Raw genomic sequence first — 14,178 nt, forward strand, 5'->3', positions numbered from 1 at the left:
TGTCCAAGATGCACAGCATTCAAGCACATGCTCAGCTCTCAGCGTTCATTTCAATTAAAACATGCCTGGCTGTCTCTAAAGCAGCACTGCAGGGATTGTCAGGGAGGGAAGTTGCAGAAAGGACCTAGTTTTGAAAAGCATACTGAGCATCAGCAAAAAATCTATCTATACACCCTGTACTTAACAGGCTTAAAGCCATCACAAGCTGTCTGCCTGAGAAATTCCTCACTCTGGAAGTAACACTACACAAATAAAGGTCTTCCAGGAACGCCAGAGAAAGCTTTATTGCAGAAAAGAATGTGATATTTCTTCAGCTTCTATAGACACTATGGATGATGGAAGGTCTTTGCTTCCCTCTGCATCCTGAATTAGCTGCTCTGGAAGAAGGAGGCAGACGGTCTTCCAAGATGGTCCCCAAACCCATAACGCCAGTAAGAGCTTCACCTCCCCTCAGAGTGCCACCACCTTTAATGGTTCTTGACAAAGAATACTTATTTTCCACAGTGAATTAGCCCTCCATTTCAAAGCTGCAATACCTTAAGGTCAGCCATAGTTTATCCACTATGTAAATATTAACAGGCTGCTTCTGTATGCGTTAGGCTCTCAATCTGGGAAAGCGTTTGCGGTGTTCAGAGGTTACTGTCATTACTGACAGCTGCTGATCTTGGACCAACAGTACCAGAGCAGAGCAGCGTCTGCCAACACCATCAAGGCGCAGGGAACGAGAGCCAGTTTCAGGCTGCATTCTTTTATTACTAAATAGAACACAAACCTACATAAATGGTTCTCTCTACGGATAACGCAGAAAATTAACAAAGGACAACAAGAAAAAAAATCCACCTTCTAAAACCCCCACAAAGCTGCCAAACCCTATAAATGCAAATTAATTGATAAAGAAGATAAGATAAGAGAGGCCGAGTGTGCAGAAATCCTAACAACCCAGCTCTCTGCGTAAGTAACAACATGATCGGGCAGAGAGCTGGAAGCTGGGACTTGACCACTTTATGTAAGTAGCACCAGAGCAATCCGTCTTTTGGAGCACATGGGAATCTTGAGCCTGCTCTCTCCTGCAGAACAGAGAGCTGAATAAAAGAAATATAAACAAAAAACTCCATAGATTTATACTGTTTTAGTGGATGTTGGCAGGATTCACCTCTGCGCTTTGCTAATGCAAAGCAGTTTATCCACCAGATCAGCTGAGCTTATCATCACTTCTTTTTAAAAGGGGAAAACAAACCAATCATGATATATCAAAGTATACATTATTAGTTGTACCAGAGTATACTTATCTTTGTGGACCCGTATTTAAAAGTTTTAAAAGAAATTGTAGCAGTGAAGAGTAACAATGAAGAATAACAAATAATTTGAATAACATAGTTATATTTTTCAATGCATTTTTACCTGTCCCTCACACCCCAGTATAAACACAGACCTATTCACTCATACCTCCTTCCACTTAGTGAAAAAGATGGGGTTTTGCCTGGCTGAAATATGACAGAGGTGATAGAGGACAAAATCCTATTAAAGTAGTATCTGAGTTGTTAGGTAGCTGTATTTGAGCACAGAAGTGCCTCGTGCTTGAAATATTACAGAAAGACTAAAACCTGCCCAAACTGCTTCAAGTTTAGGACAGCTCAGTTTATTTACAAACTCAAAGACCACTTTGGGTTGGAAGATCCTCCACCAAGTAGGTCCATCCTAGACCTGACCAGAGATACCCAGTTTTGGTTTGCACTCTCATGCCAGTGGCCACACTCTTAAGCTCAAAGGTGGTGTTAAGGAGCCCTTTGCAAATTTCCACTGGCCACTCACCTGCAGATATCATTTTCAGGCTCCTCCAGTCCAAACTGATTATCAAAAGCCAGCTGGATCCTGGTGTTCTCTGGGGAGTGGAGCCGCCACGTCAGCAGGAGATTCCTGGGGTAACTGCTGGGGAAGCGAGGACTGTGGATGCAGCCATTCCCTGCCACGCTGATGGTCTCTTCTTTTCGGTACAAGTCTGTGAGGTGATTGCTCTCTGTTAGTAGTCACAACTTGTAGAAATTAGTATGTTGTTCCAGTTACAGGAAGGCAAAAAAACACAACAGTTTATAACACAGCACAAATTATTTGCATTTAAAGTCTACAAAAAGTTGAGTCTAGGAGCACTTATTAAATAGTAAGCACAGTGTATTTTATCTTAATTCTCCCCCCTATAAACAACAAGAACAACACTGCTCAGCCACATAGACTCTTCTATTTTATGAAAAAATATATTATTACGTTTACATTGGTACAGATTATTTAATTTCTTTCTCATCATTTTGGTTTTAAAATAACATTTAAACTTTAATAAAAGCTGCAAGCTTGAAAACAATTATAAGAGACAGAGTGAAGTAAAAAGATAAACAGCCCTGCTTCCCAAATCTGGTGCTCTGAGGAGAGATGCCTTCCAACCAAAAGCTGCAGAAAAGTGCCAGTGAGTGAGTCAAGGTTTGTTTATTGTGCTTAAGTATCTCCATCCCAGAAGCATGTGTTAGATCACATTTTCATTTCATACATACGATATGAATCATTTGCCACCAATAGACCATCAACACAAATAGCTACTCCATGTTTACAGTAACGTAACTGAAACTGTCCCACTAACTGTCTTACTGAGTAACCTCAAACAAGTAGCCAAGTCCTTACTTCATTAAAACTCTACAACTTCTGCCTGAGTAAATACTCAACTGGCCCTAAAGTTTACTTATACTGAGGTAAAACCTCAGCTCCTGTAAAACCCTGGCTTCAGGGATAACAGGAACTGTGGCAAGATCCAGCTCTCTAAAAGTCAAAACACCTTCTCAGTTGCACCAAGCATTGGCATCATCAAGCTGTTACTGATACTGGAACTTGGTTTCCAGCAGCAAAGAACTGCAAACAACTATTTTTTCGTGCATTCGCAACTATAGTGTGGTGGTATTTTGAAGATCAGAAGGTTCTGAGACAACACACAGATCACGGCAGAATTCAGTTCCCAGTTAAGATGCTCAGATCTGAGCCTCCACCTGTGAGACAGCTGTCTGTGTTCCCCGTGTGGCGTGTGGGGACCTAGGGCTCAGTTCAGTTATTCACGGAGAGATTTCTAACAATAAGACATGGTAGGGTTTCTTTCCTGATGACAATGAGGTCCAGCAGAACACCCAGCAGATCCCAGCAAAAGTCCTGCAGAAGCTCCCAGAGCCACCTGCACGTGGGCAAGCTGAGCCCCTTCTAACATAGTCAGTGAGAGCTACACTCAGACATGTCCTATGTCAGTCAACTGCATCGACAAAACCTCCACTTACTATGGCAACTTGGACTCTCACCTTCTTGGAAATACCTAAAGTCTGGTGTCCTAATCTTGAACTGAATGTCAGCTTGTGTTCTGCTGAACATCAGGTCTACCTCCAGTTCTGCTGCAAGCAACAGAAGTATAAAACTGGTGCCTTCTCCTGAATTTGGCTTCTTAGGGAGAGCAGAGGGGAGTGGTGGGGGAAATTTCTCCTGCCAAGCCACTCTAAAGGTTGGAAATACAAAATCAAAGTAAACAACCAGCTACGGCCATCTGTCACAGACAGTAATCAAAGTTCTCTTCCTTAAAATAAAACCTAATGTGTGACTGAAGTTTTCTAAGCACTTTATGTAAAAAAATATAATTGTTTCATAAATGCTTATGGAAAAGAGGAACTCAGAGAAATGGCACAAACTTCATGGTAAGCACATCTATTTTTCAGGTTGCTTTTCACTGATTCCTAGCTGTAAATACTTCCCTGCACGTAGCTGTAAGCAAAATGTGGTTGAGTGTCAACAGTGCATTGTATGCATCTGACAGGGTAATAATTCTAGCTTCCAAACAACCTGAAACTTAGAAAAGTCTGAGTTTCCTGTAAAAACTATCTCCAAAGATCTATTTGTGACATCTCTCTGAGATGCTTTCATTTAAGATGAAATGTTCTCACACCCTGAGCCACCCTTTCTAAGCAAACAGAGCCCTGACTCCACAGCTCATAAAGTGTAGAACGAGGCTATTTTGCTTTGGTTTGTTCTGTTTGGACCAAACAACTTGCACTGGAAAAGTGACAATTCAGTGACAATACACCTATAATTTTTGTTGCAATTTTTATCAGGAACATTTAGACTACAGTCTGTTTACTACTTTATTTTATTCTTTTTTTTTTTCCTTTTGTGGGAAAAAAAGACACCCCTGGTTTTGTATTTTTTTTTCCTCTAAGCTGGAATGAAACAAAATGTCCAGCCAACACCACTGAGTTCCTACTGAAATGCTGAGGATCTTTGGACTCTGAAAACACCCAGCACGCCCAAGAGGACAAGTTATTTCAGAGGATTATGTCCAAAATGCCCAAGAAAAGGGATAAAAATAAAACAGTTTTGATGAAAGCAAATTCTGCATTTTTGAATGAAACAATCATTTCCTGAGTCAGAACAAAAGTTACTGTGCTAAAACACGACAGAATTCATTCTATACCTGAGAGTACTTTGCTCTTCTTTCTTGGACAGCAAACTCTTGTCACCTTCCCACTATCAGCACACATTTCACTGTGTGATTCAAGCTTCTGAGGGAAAGGTTCCCTTTCCCCTGCCAGCCTAGTACAGGCTTTACTCTGGACTTGCCAGCTGCTGAGAGTAGAGGGCTAGGACAGTATCTTTCAAAAGTGCTCATATATATACACCCCCAAACAAAAAAATCTGTGCACTTTACTCAGCACACCAGCTGAGAATGTATGTTACCAGCATTCCTGCACCGCAAGAAAGTGGACTCTGTCACGACTTTTCTATGGCTAAGAATGGCCATAAATACCGTTTCTGTATCTCACATGGGATGAAATGCAAAGCCACTCAGAGCCTTCACCTGATACTGCAGTAGACTCTGAAACAGCTTGATTCCTTTTTACCTCTCCCCCCACATACTAAATTACAACCTAAAGTGGTGTAGCCAGGACTGGAACCAAAGCACTAGTTTTCTAAGGTGATTTTCAGTGGGATTTTGCAGAGTTAACTGGCTTAGATAGACATGGGAACACAGTCAACCCAAACTCGGTCTCTGGAGTTTGGATCTTCATGAATCATCAAGCATCTGGGAAACAGCTTGAGGAGATGTGAGCAACTCTCGAACTCCTTGTAGCAACGAAGATGTGAAACTAAAATGACAACTTTTCAAGCAGACAAGCATTGTCTTCATCAGATGCACTGCAGGAACTCATGGAAAGCAGACAATGGCCATAGGGATAGTTGGGAAAAAAAACCCACACTTGAGAAAAGATGTAGGCAAAGGAAAAGGCAGTGCCACTTTCAAGGAACTGGAGTGTCTCATGTTGTAATGCACTAGAACGCATTATTATACAGTGTCTTGAAAGTCACACATGAATTGTATTCCATAATGCTTTATGGGAGTAAATAAAAGACAACAGTGGATAGCACACTGCTTGCTACATTTACTAAAAAGTATATAATATCAGTTCATAATCATTGAAAGTAGGTGTCAAGGCATGAGTTAAAAAAGGCTACTTGAGGAATGCACAGAAGGAGGGCATTCTAGATAGCAAAGATAGATCCATAAAGACATTCTTGTACTCCAGGAGGGAAACTATCTCATAAGGAAGATGAATGAGAAGGAAGTTGGGAGACAACCTTTGCAGTGAGTCAATTCCCTGCAGAGAGTCTGAACTGACTGGGAAGCAGCTTGCTCTATGTTTTATTTATCTAAACTAATCTTTTTTTTCTTTTCCTTTTAATACTTTCCCAACCACTAATTTTAAACACAATGGCATACACGATAGTCCAGCTGTCCAAGTTAGAGGAGATCCCATTTAAGTCCTCAAAACAGCTGCAGTTTCAGAAATGCTTGCCTTCCTCCCTTTGCATGGAGGGCAGCTGAGTGTCAAACTGGGAACAAGGAAGTTTAGTTCAATATTCAGAAAATTGTGCTTGTCTCAAGACTCTCTCCATGATGAGTACACAGCACATCCAATATTTCTCCTTGCTAGCCCGGGTTATGTTCTCCTAATGTCATGCTGTATGAGCAGCAAGACTTAGAGACATGAATTTCATCCTGTGTCTGTTCTGGATGCCTACATTTCCTTGCAAGCTTTAGCAATGTATTGAAACATTTTTGTTAAAGCTACTACCAGTCATGACTACAGAAAGATGTTCACTTTTATTGTGCAACAGACAACTAATTCCTTCACTAAAATAAAGAAACAACCACCCAAAAGGCAACTAGAACTTGCTAATACTTAATCTGACAGCTGTTCTTGGACATCCAGTGAGCAAGGAGAGTTCATGAGTGTTGATTCCTTCAGGGAGAAGAAGAATTCAGAGAATGACCTTTTCTAAACACCTAACCAATAAAATGGAATATTTAGTTCCAATTTTCTAAGGTTTCTTGAATTATAGCCTCGTTTCCTGAGGTGGTGTCCTGTGTACAAGCTTTCTTCTGTCTTTATTCCCCTTGTAGAAGTGATTGGCCAACCTTAACATCTTTGATACAGTGGCAGAGACTGAAAAGATATCACATTCTGACATGTTTTAAGACAAGAAATTTACCTTCTTAAATACCATGCATTATAACTCGATGAGCTTACTCAGTGCTACAGCTGAGGAAAGAGTTGCTGGAAACCACGTGAAGTTCATTTTACCACTCGTGAAACTATTTGCTATTTCAGGAAAGGACCTTGGGAGTTTGCAAGTGGGAGTTTTCCAGATATAAACCTCCTCCCCCATGTCTGATCTCTTTCAAACAAATACAGAGGTCAATGGTTTGCCACCATCTTTTAAACAAATGAGATAACCTTCCAGGAGAATAATAGCGCTTCAGTTCCTTCAGTTGAAAATTAGCCTGATCTAAATAGCTGAAACCACAGAGTGAGAAGCAAAGAACAGTAAAACATTTTTGAATCCAGGCCACAAATCAGTTCATCTTGGGGACAGGCATGCCAAGCAAACTGTATTTATGACAGCCTGTTCAGATATTCATTGGCTTTTTTTTTTTTTTTTAATTCCCCCACCCTCCTGCAATGAGGAGAAACCTTATTTGTTATCCAGAAGGTTCTGTGTAAATCTTAGGAAAAGATGACAGAGTTCATGGTTGAAATAGTGTATTCCATAACTGGTCACAGCTTGTTGGGAAGATATAAAACTGTAAGGTCATCTACCTTGTTAAAAAAGATTTTTTTTGTGTGTGTGTGAATATAAATAATAAAATGAATCCTAGTCAGTGAACACAATATCACATTTCTGCTTTCTCTATTGAAGAAAAAGCTACTATATGATAATATAGATAAAAAGATACTATATGATAATGCTGTCCTTTTAAGGACAGAAGCCTAACACACGTAGGTGAGCTCTGCTCCCACCATGACTCACCAGCAGCTCTCCAAGAAGACCAAGGGCGTGAAAGGGCTATGATTGCCAATACAGTAACAGGAACAGGAACAGCACCACCTTGGCCAGGCTAAAAATTGCAAATTGCCCCTTATGAGGAAGCTGAGAAAATAGATATTCTGGTATAAGGATGCATATGTAAGAGTATATTGGTAGGTCATGTCCAAAGCATTACTTGAGGTTGCTTTCAGCTTGATAAAACTTCAGTAGTCCCGTTTATTTCAGTGAGACTAAAAACGAAGTGATTTTAAGCTCACACTTAAGGAGATTGCTAGATCAAGACCCAAATGAGAGATCAGCATTTTAGCACCACTCTATGTGTTACTTCTCACGCAGTAATTGAGCAATTAAGAAGTGGACCAAATCCCACTAGAGGTGAGGAAAAATAGTCAGTATTATTGGCTTCCTAGAAGAATATGTTTTGTATTTATATAGGATATATCAAAGCAATGAAAAATTGAGCCAATTGAAAGAAGCAAAATTAACCAATGCAGAATATCAGTACAGAAACTATCAGAGAACAAAAAAAAAAGAACTCAGATGTCTAAAATTCAATTCAGAGACAACATCCATTTTGTAACAGAATGTTGAGTAGTCTGCCTGTGGTCCTGTGCAGATCAGTTCCGTGAGTCTTGGCATTACATTGTCAATCCATGGTTGAACAAGACCTCAGCAAAGACCACTCATGAAAACGTTAAGTGAATAAGGAAGCGCAGGTATGTAATTCATAGAGACGGCCTTTTAAGATTATTCTCACTATAATAAGCATTATTTTATTTTCATTTAATAATATTATTTGTACTGTGGAATGGTCACTATCTTAACTGCATTTTGAATGTGGTATTAAAGAAATGGTTCTGAAACGAAGAACAGTCTGGATTGCATTTTAGTGGGATGAAGGCTATGACTCTTCTTTGTTCCCTTTGATGGGTGCGTTGCTCAGACTTCCACAGATGAATAATGTGTGGAACAATCCCTTACTTATTTTTATGGGGCAATCAACTTCTGTGATTTGCTATTTGCAGTGACTTGGATTACATGCCTTTGACTATTTGAGAGTCATTTTGTTCTACGCAAAAGAATGCTGAATGTATTACACTAAGCCAAAAGTGTCTATAGAAAATTAACATATGTTAGGTCAACATATAAAAAATTTCATTAACTGCTAGTTCTTTCATGGTTTGTAGTGTTGCAATGCATCTTTCTGCTGGACTCTTAAACTAACAGCAAACTGAATGTATTTTTCTTTTGTGACTGCATAATTAAGTGTGAAAGAAGAAAACGCGTGTATCAAGAATGTGTAGCTCTAATTAGGTGGACTAAGACTAATGCAAATAACCCCACGATCATGAGAATAAAACTACATAAAACCCTGAGAAGCCATGATAAAATCACTCTCCTGGTGCTGCAAAAAACTTAGGGGAAAGCTGATAACTGAAGCAGAAGTCTGCAGTGAGTGCTGATGCCTCCATGAGAAGGCGGGTTCATAACAAACTTGTGTAGTGCCTCAGACAAAACGATGCTCATTATAGACACAATTGCTATTAAGCATGAATATCAACAGCAGACTTTGGCTCACAGTGTTTTGCAAGGAACTAGTGCACTGTGGATGTAGGCACTCCAAATCATCCTCTTTAGGCAGTGGCTTCAAGTAAGCAGATCTTTGTGGAAAGCTTCCTTCAAATCCTCCTGGTGCAATGAAAATACACTCCTCCTCCATTTTCCCTTGGTTATTTTTCAAATTTTTATGACCAAGCAAGGATTTTTTTTTTTTGCCTCAGAAGTTTGTCATGGCTTAAGCCTCAAAAAAGAACTTTTTTAAGGTATTGTTTCAGAAATTGTTTCAGTCAAGCATTCCTAAGACTCAACAAGATGTGGAATTTCCTTACGGAAAGAAAAATGTCAATAAAACAGAAACTCCAGTCAAAGGGGGAAAGGCTTCTCATGTTAAACATACTGTAGCAGACACGCAAGCAGTTACCGAATGGAAAGTCATACTTCAGAACATGAGGCAGTAAAAGGACAAGCTGTTTCGAAAGAGAAATCAAGGCAATTTTCTCTTCTCACATGAGCTTCTTTAGCCGCTATGTCAGTATTGAAAATCCAAAATCTCTGGAAGGGAGTGAAAGGTTGCTTCTTATAATAGAGATTCTAACAATAATATTCTAGCAGACATCATTTCCTTGGACTGAGTTTGCCATGGACGTGCTTTTAGTCTCTTACGGTCCCTATATCAACTTCTTGCACAAAGATAAACCTTGTGAAGATATTTCAATCCCTTTAAAGCAGGTGCGTTAAAGACCTAAGTTATCTTACAGCTATATAGATCTTTTAAAAAACCCCAAACAAATATAGGCAGATCTCACTGCACCAAAATATGACTGTTGGTAGTCCTTTCCTTTTTTCTGCAATAGCCTAGCAATTAAATCTCTTTCAAGGAAATAGAAGCCTATGTTCCAATTCTTCCATTTGCTTCAGGGAATTCAGACCACTTCTGTCTCCTCACAATGGTTGTCCATTTTCCAAGAAATGGTTAGATATAAAATGTAGAAGCAGTTCTTGGAGCAGAGACCAGAACCCAAGACTTAGACACAAAGCAAAGATCCATCAGCTTTTCTACACTCTGCTCCAAGTCATGCTGTCATGTGTCTCTGACAGTTTAGACTACAGCACATCATGGCTCACTATTTGCCCCCATGCCTCAGATTTCTTCTGCTGGAAGCCACAGCACTGGGGCGAAGAGGACAGTAGACACTGAGGTCTTTTCCCAGCATGGAAGCAGAACACAAGTAGGACCTTAGGGATGGCTTTCCATCATTTCAATAAACCTTCCCAGTCTGGAAAGCAATTTAAGTCATGCATGCTGAAAGTACTGAGGACTTTAAGTGCAGAAGATCTTTCATGTAAGTGCTTAGGATTTTCTCTGGAGGTTTAGCATCAGAACGCTGCAGAGATGTCATGTGAATAGATAGTGCAATTTAACAAAGTTTCCAGGCGCATTCAGAAAATTCTTGGCTGTGGTCTTTTATCACTTTGATCTTGCCGCAAAAGACCATCTAAAGATTTCTTTAGTCCAGCACCAAAGAATAAAACCACATAGGCTGAAAGATCAGGAGAGCTCATTCACTGCCAATATACAGGGACCAGTGGCTGGGAAGCTGTTGCGGGTGTACATCAGCACAGCCCACAAGCTCAGGAGCTGCTGTGCAACATTCAGCAACAATCTCTCACACCAGCACATCCACCTCCCGATTACCGTAAGCCAAAACCAAAATTGGAAGTGGAGTTGGCTCCAAAGGCTCAATTTACACATCCCAGCATCCCAGGTCCTTTCTGGTAAAACAGCTGTTTGGCTGGTTACCAAGAGAAAGTGATCGGAAACATTCCTTTTAAGCTGGGGGGTTGGGGAAAAGTGTGACAGAAAAAAAAAGAAGAGCTTAAGAAGTTGTGGAGCTAAGCCACCATTCAGGCTCAACTTTTGCTGCTGCCACATGCAGTCCCTGCTGCAGCTATCCCACCTGCACTCAGCCCCAGCCGTACACGGCTTTCTGTATTACTGGCTCAGCACAGCTTTGCAGTGAGGGTAAAGATGTCAAGCAATGAGAATCACATCATTTTAAGTTCTGATTGTGGAATTTACCAGGCAGTTAGTGATACTTACTGCATAAGTTGAACCACTTTTCCTCATTGTAATGCCCAGGACCGAAGGGCAACATAAAGTGTAATGTAATCAAAATTAATTAGAAAAAATGTAAAACAAGTAAAGATACACAGTTAAAGGTGCTTCCAAGGTCAGCAGACTACTGCATTACAGTTCTGTTTAACAGCGGATATCTCATTGTATTTGCTCCCTGTATACGTAAACCTAATATGTTCATCATCAATGTTCTGGTGGTTGGAGATTCTGATCAACGTTGTTGTTTCCATAGTTGTGCGCTATGGAAACAAAATGAGAGATAACCTCTCTCTGAAAAGTGCAGAAGATAAAGGATGGAAGAACTATTAAGTCCAAAGAAACACTATTTATATCATTCAACACACCACGGATGGGACAAGGAATTAAATATATCTTTCTAGATTTCTATTCCGAAAACCTCACTGGGCAACACCCTTAGAAAACCAGGTTTTGTTCTTTACCCAGAAGATCCCCGAAAATTACTAAGAAGAAGAATTAAAACAACAATAAAATAAAAAATCACTAGTTTACCTTTTTTTTTTTTTTTTTTAATAGCAAACTAGGTCACAATAAAATGAAGATGTGCATAGAGATTTTCTTCCTGGAAGTTTTTCTGTTCACCTCACCCATTAAATAAACTCTACCTCACACACTTTCAGGGTTAAAATATGTGATCAGAGCAGGACCAGGACTTTCGGCTACACATGTTCTCAAAGCTTTTGTAATGCTTTTCCCCACTCTTAGGTTTGTTAAGTTAGAGCCACAACAGATACTGCATAACCAAAGGAAAACACACTGAAACCTGTGCAGAGGAACTGATATTCAGAACTCTACTAAGACTCCAGGGGGAGCAGACATTATGTATCCTTATGCTCTGAATAGGGCTGAGTTGGCAAATCAAGAAGTAATTAAATAATCTTTCACTTTCATGGGCTTTCAATGAACTCTCACTTTTAAACAGAAAACTGGAGTCCTCTGTGTAACAACACTGGAGGCACAGCCAAACTTCAAAGTTATCCTTTGACTGCGGATTCAGTGAAACACTTGACAGAAGAAGAACTGAGCAGTTAGAATGTTAAATGCAGCCAGCTTTGGCTCCACATCTCGCCAGCAGGAAGACAAAGCAGCACATTTCACTCCTCCAGCTTCCAGAAGACATGAGACGACCTAGCATTAACCATCAGAAACTGTCAGCACCCTCCTCACCTTAAAGCTTCCAGAGAAACATGATAAACCAACTAAACCCACTTTGCCTGTGTCTTGCTGAAAGCCTAATGGTATGGAGAAATGCCTGTGCATGTCAGGGTAGAGGATTTAAGGGAGAAATCTCAGGCTGTGCCTTACTTCTCTTGACCCAGATTGCACATCAAAAAAAAGCACAGAAGCACACAGCAGTGGTGTCCACGTGGCCGAACACCAAATGGGACATGTTTGGCTCAAGTACAACCAGAGTAGGTCCCTGGGAGCATGCAGGATGCAGTATGGGGAGACCAATGCCAGGCCTCCAAGGCTTACAGCCTGCGTGTACCCTATGTTTAGAAGGTCCATCCTCAGCCTATATTGACTGACGAAGTCAAAAGGAACTATTTCACTGCTGTCTCACCCAGGCTCTGTGCCGGTATCGATGTTGCACATCTAGATGAACCTCACGTGCTAAGGTCTTGTCCATTAGAAAGGTACAGCTGCGTGTTGACTAACACAGCTCTAAGCAGCTGTTTGGCTGGAGAGGAACCCGATAAGAGGCTTATGTGATTGAGATAAAAAGGGTGAGAAAGTCCAATAAACACAGTACTCTCACATAATTTGATTTTGTGAACACCCCATATCAGAGCTATTGAATGGATACAGGGACACACTGCACAATTTCCAAAGCAGGAACATGTTTTTCCATGCTAACGCTTGAAATGCAGAAGGCTACCTTGACACCCTCTGGACTACCCAAAAAAATCAACTTTTACTCAGTTAGGTTTATACGTTTTCACAGCATCTAGGATTGCAGTCCAGTTAGACAAAAAAATTAGCATCAGTCTATCTTTACACATAACAAGAAGACAACATATGACATCAGGGTTTTTCTTATGAGCTTCAGCAACCTTAAGCCAGATGTTACCAGGTATGACACAAAGAAATAAAATTAAATTCACAATAGTGCTGCCTAAAACTAAGCTTTGGTCAGTTTCCAATAAAAAATGAGGAATAATAAATGTTCTTTTATTGCAGTTAAAGCTCAGAAAAGAACAGTTACAAGCCGCTTCACTCTTGCCAGGTTGAACCCTTGCCCAAAAGAGGAAAAACGCTAAAGTTCATGTGCTTGACACAAGAAAGAAAACCAAAAAATTCAGCTTGGCAGAACATATATGAAAACAAGATTAATGACAAATTTGGAATCAAAATTGTATTTTTCTGATTTCTATTTTTTGGAAAGAATTCCAGAGACTTTTTTTTCTTCCATTGTCTGTTTGCACTTCCAACCAGTTTCAGTCATTCCTGCTAACTTTATCTCAGTCTTTTCCATGGAAACCTTGCAATAATAGTTCATCAAAGGATAAAATTTAAAAACTTTCATGACTTCTAGACTTCAGAAGTCCTACTTTACACCAGACACTCAAGAGTACTCAATACAATGGGACTGCAACAATAATATTTGGGTTCTCCAGGGTGAAATGTTCTGGGGGGTTTTATAGCTTAGACTATAATTAAGAAAATACCACAACTATGACCTTGAATACCTTCTAGAATAAAATATAATTAAATAACTGACATCTTTGGTAAATAACTGACATCTTTGGTAAATTCTTGAATACCTTCTAGAATAAAATATAATTAAATAACTGACATCTTTGGTAAATAACAGCTGCACTGTGTGTTACTAAAATCAGTTGTGAGTAGTGTAAGTAGTGCTTTGTTTAGAAAGCTCTGCACTACTATCCTACCAGGTGCTGTCCTCCAAATTGATTTACTTGATTTAAAGTTATTTTTTTTTTTTTTTGCATTCTCAGGCTGTTTCTTGTCTCACAACAGCTCCATATTTCTCAGATGTTCACTTCTGATTTGCTACTAAACCAAACTTCCAACATTATAGGCATCATGAGCTGTTA

General features: G+C 39.9%; 1 protein-coding gene across 6 annotated transcripts in view; it reads right to left on the minus strand.

Annotated features, from left to right (window-relative positions):
* PDGFD (platelet derived growth factor D) overlaps positions 1-14,178 on the minus strand; it is a 150,139-nt gene that overhangs the window by 63,381 nt on the left and 72,580 nt on the right. For 4 of the 6 annotated variants that reach the window (XM_054056272.1, XM_054056275.1, XM_054056276.1 and 1 more), the window contains exon 2: positions 1,813-2,017. In XM_054056272.1, the coding sequence (XP_053912247.1) occupies positions 1,813-2,017 (205 nt within the window). The remainder of the gene's footprint in view (positions 1-1,812; positions 2,018-14,178) is intronic. The other 2 variants (XM_054056273.1, XM_054056274.1) reach the window with 1 other exon arrangement.

The sequence above is a fragment of the Cuculus canorus genome, chromosome 1 (assembly GCF_017976375.1).
Source record: "Cuculus canorus isolate bCucCan1 chromosome 1, bCucCan1.pri, whole genome shotgun sequence".
Classification (NCBI taxonomy): Eukaryota; Metazoa; Chordata; class Aves; order Cuculiformes; family Cuculidae; genus Cuculus; species Cuculus canorus.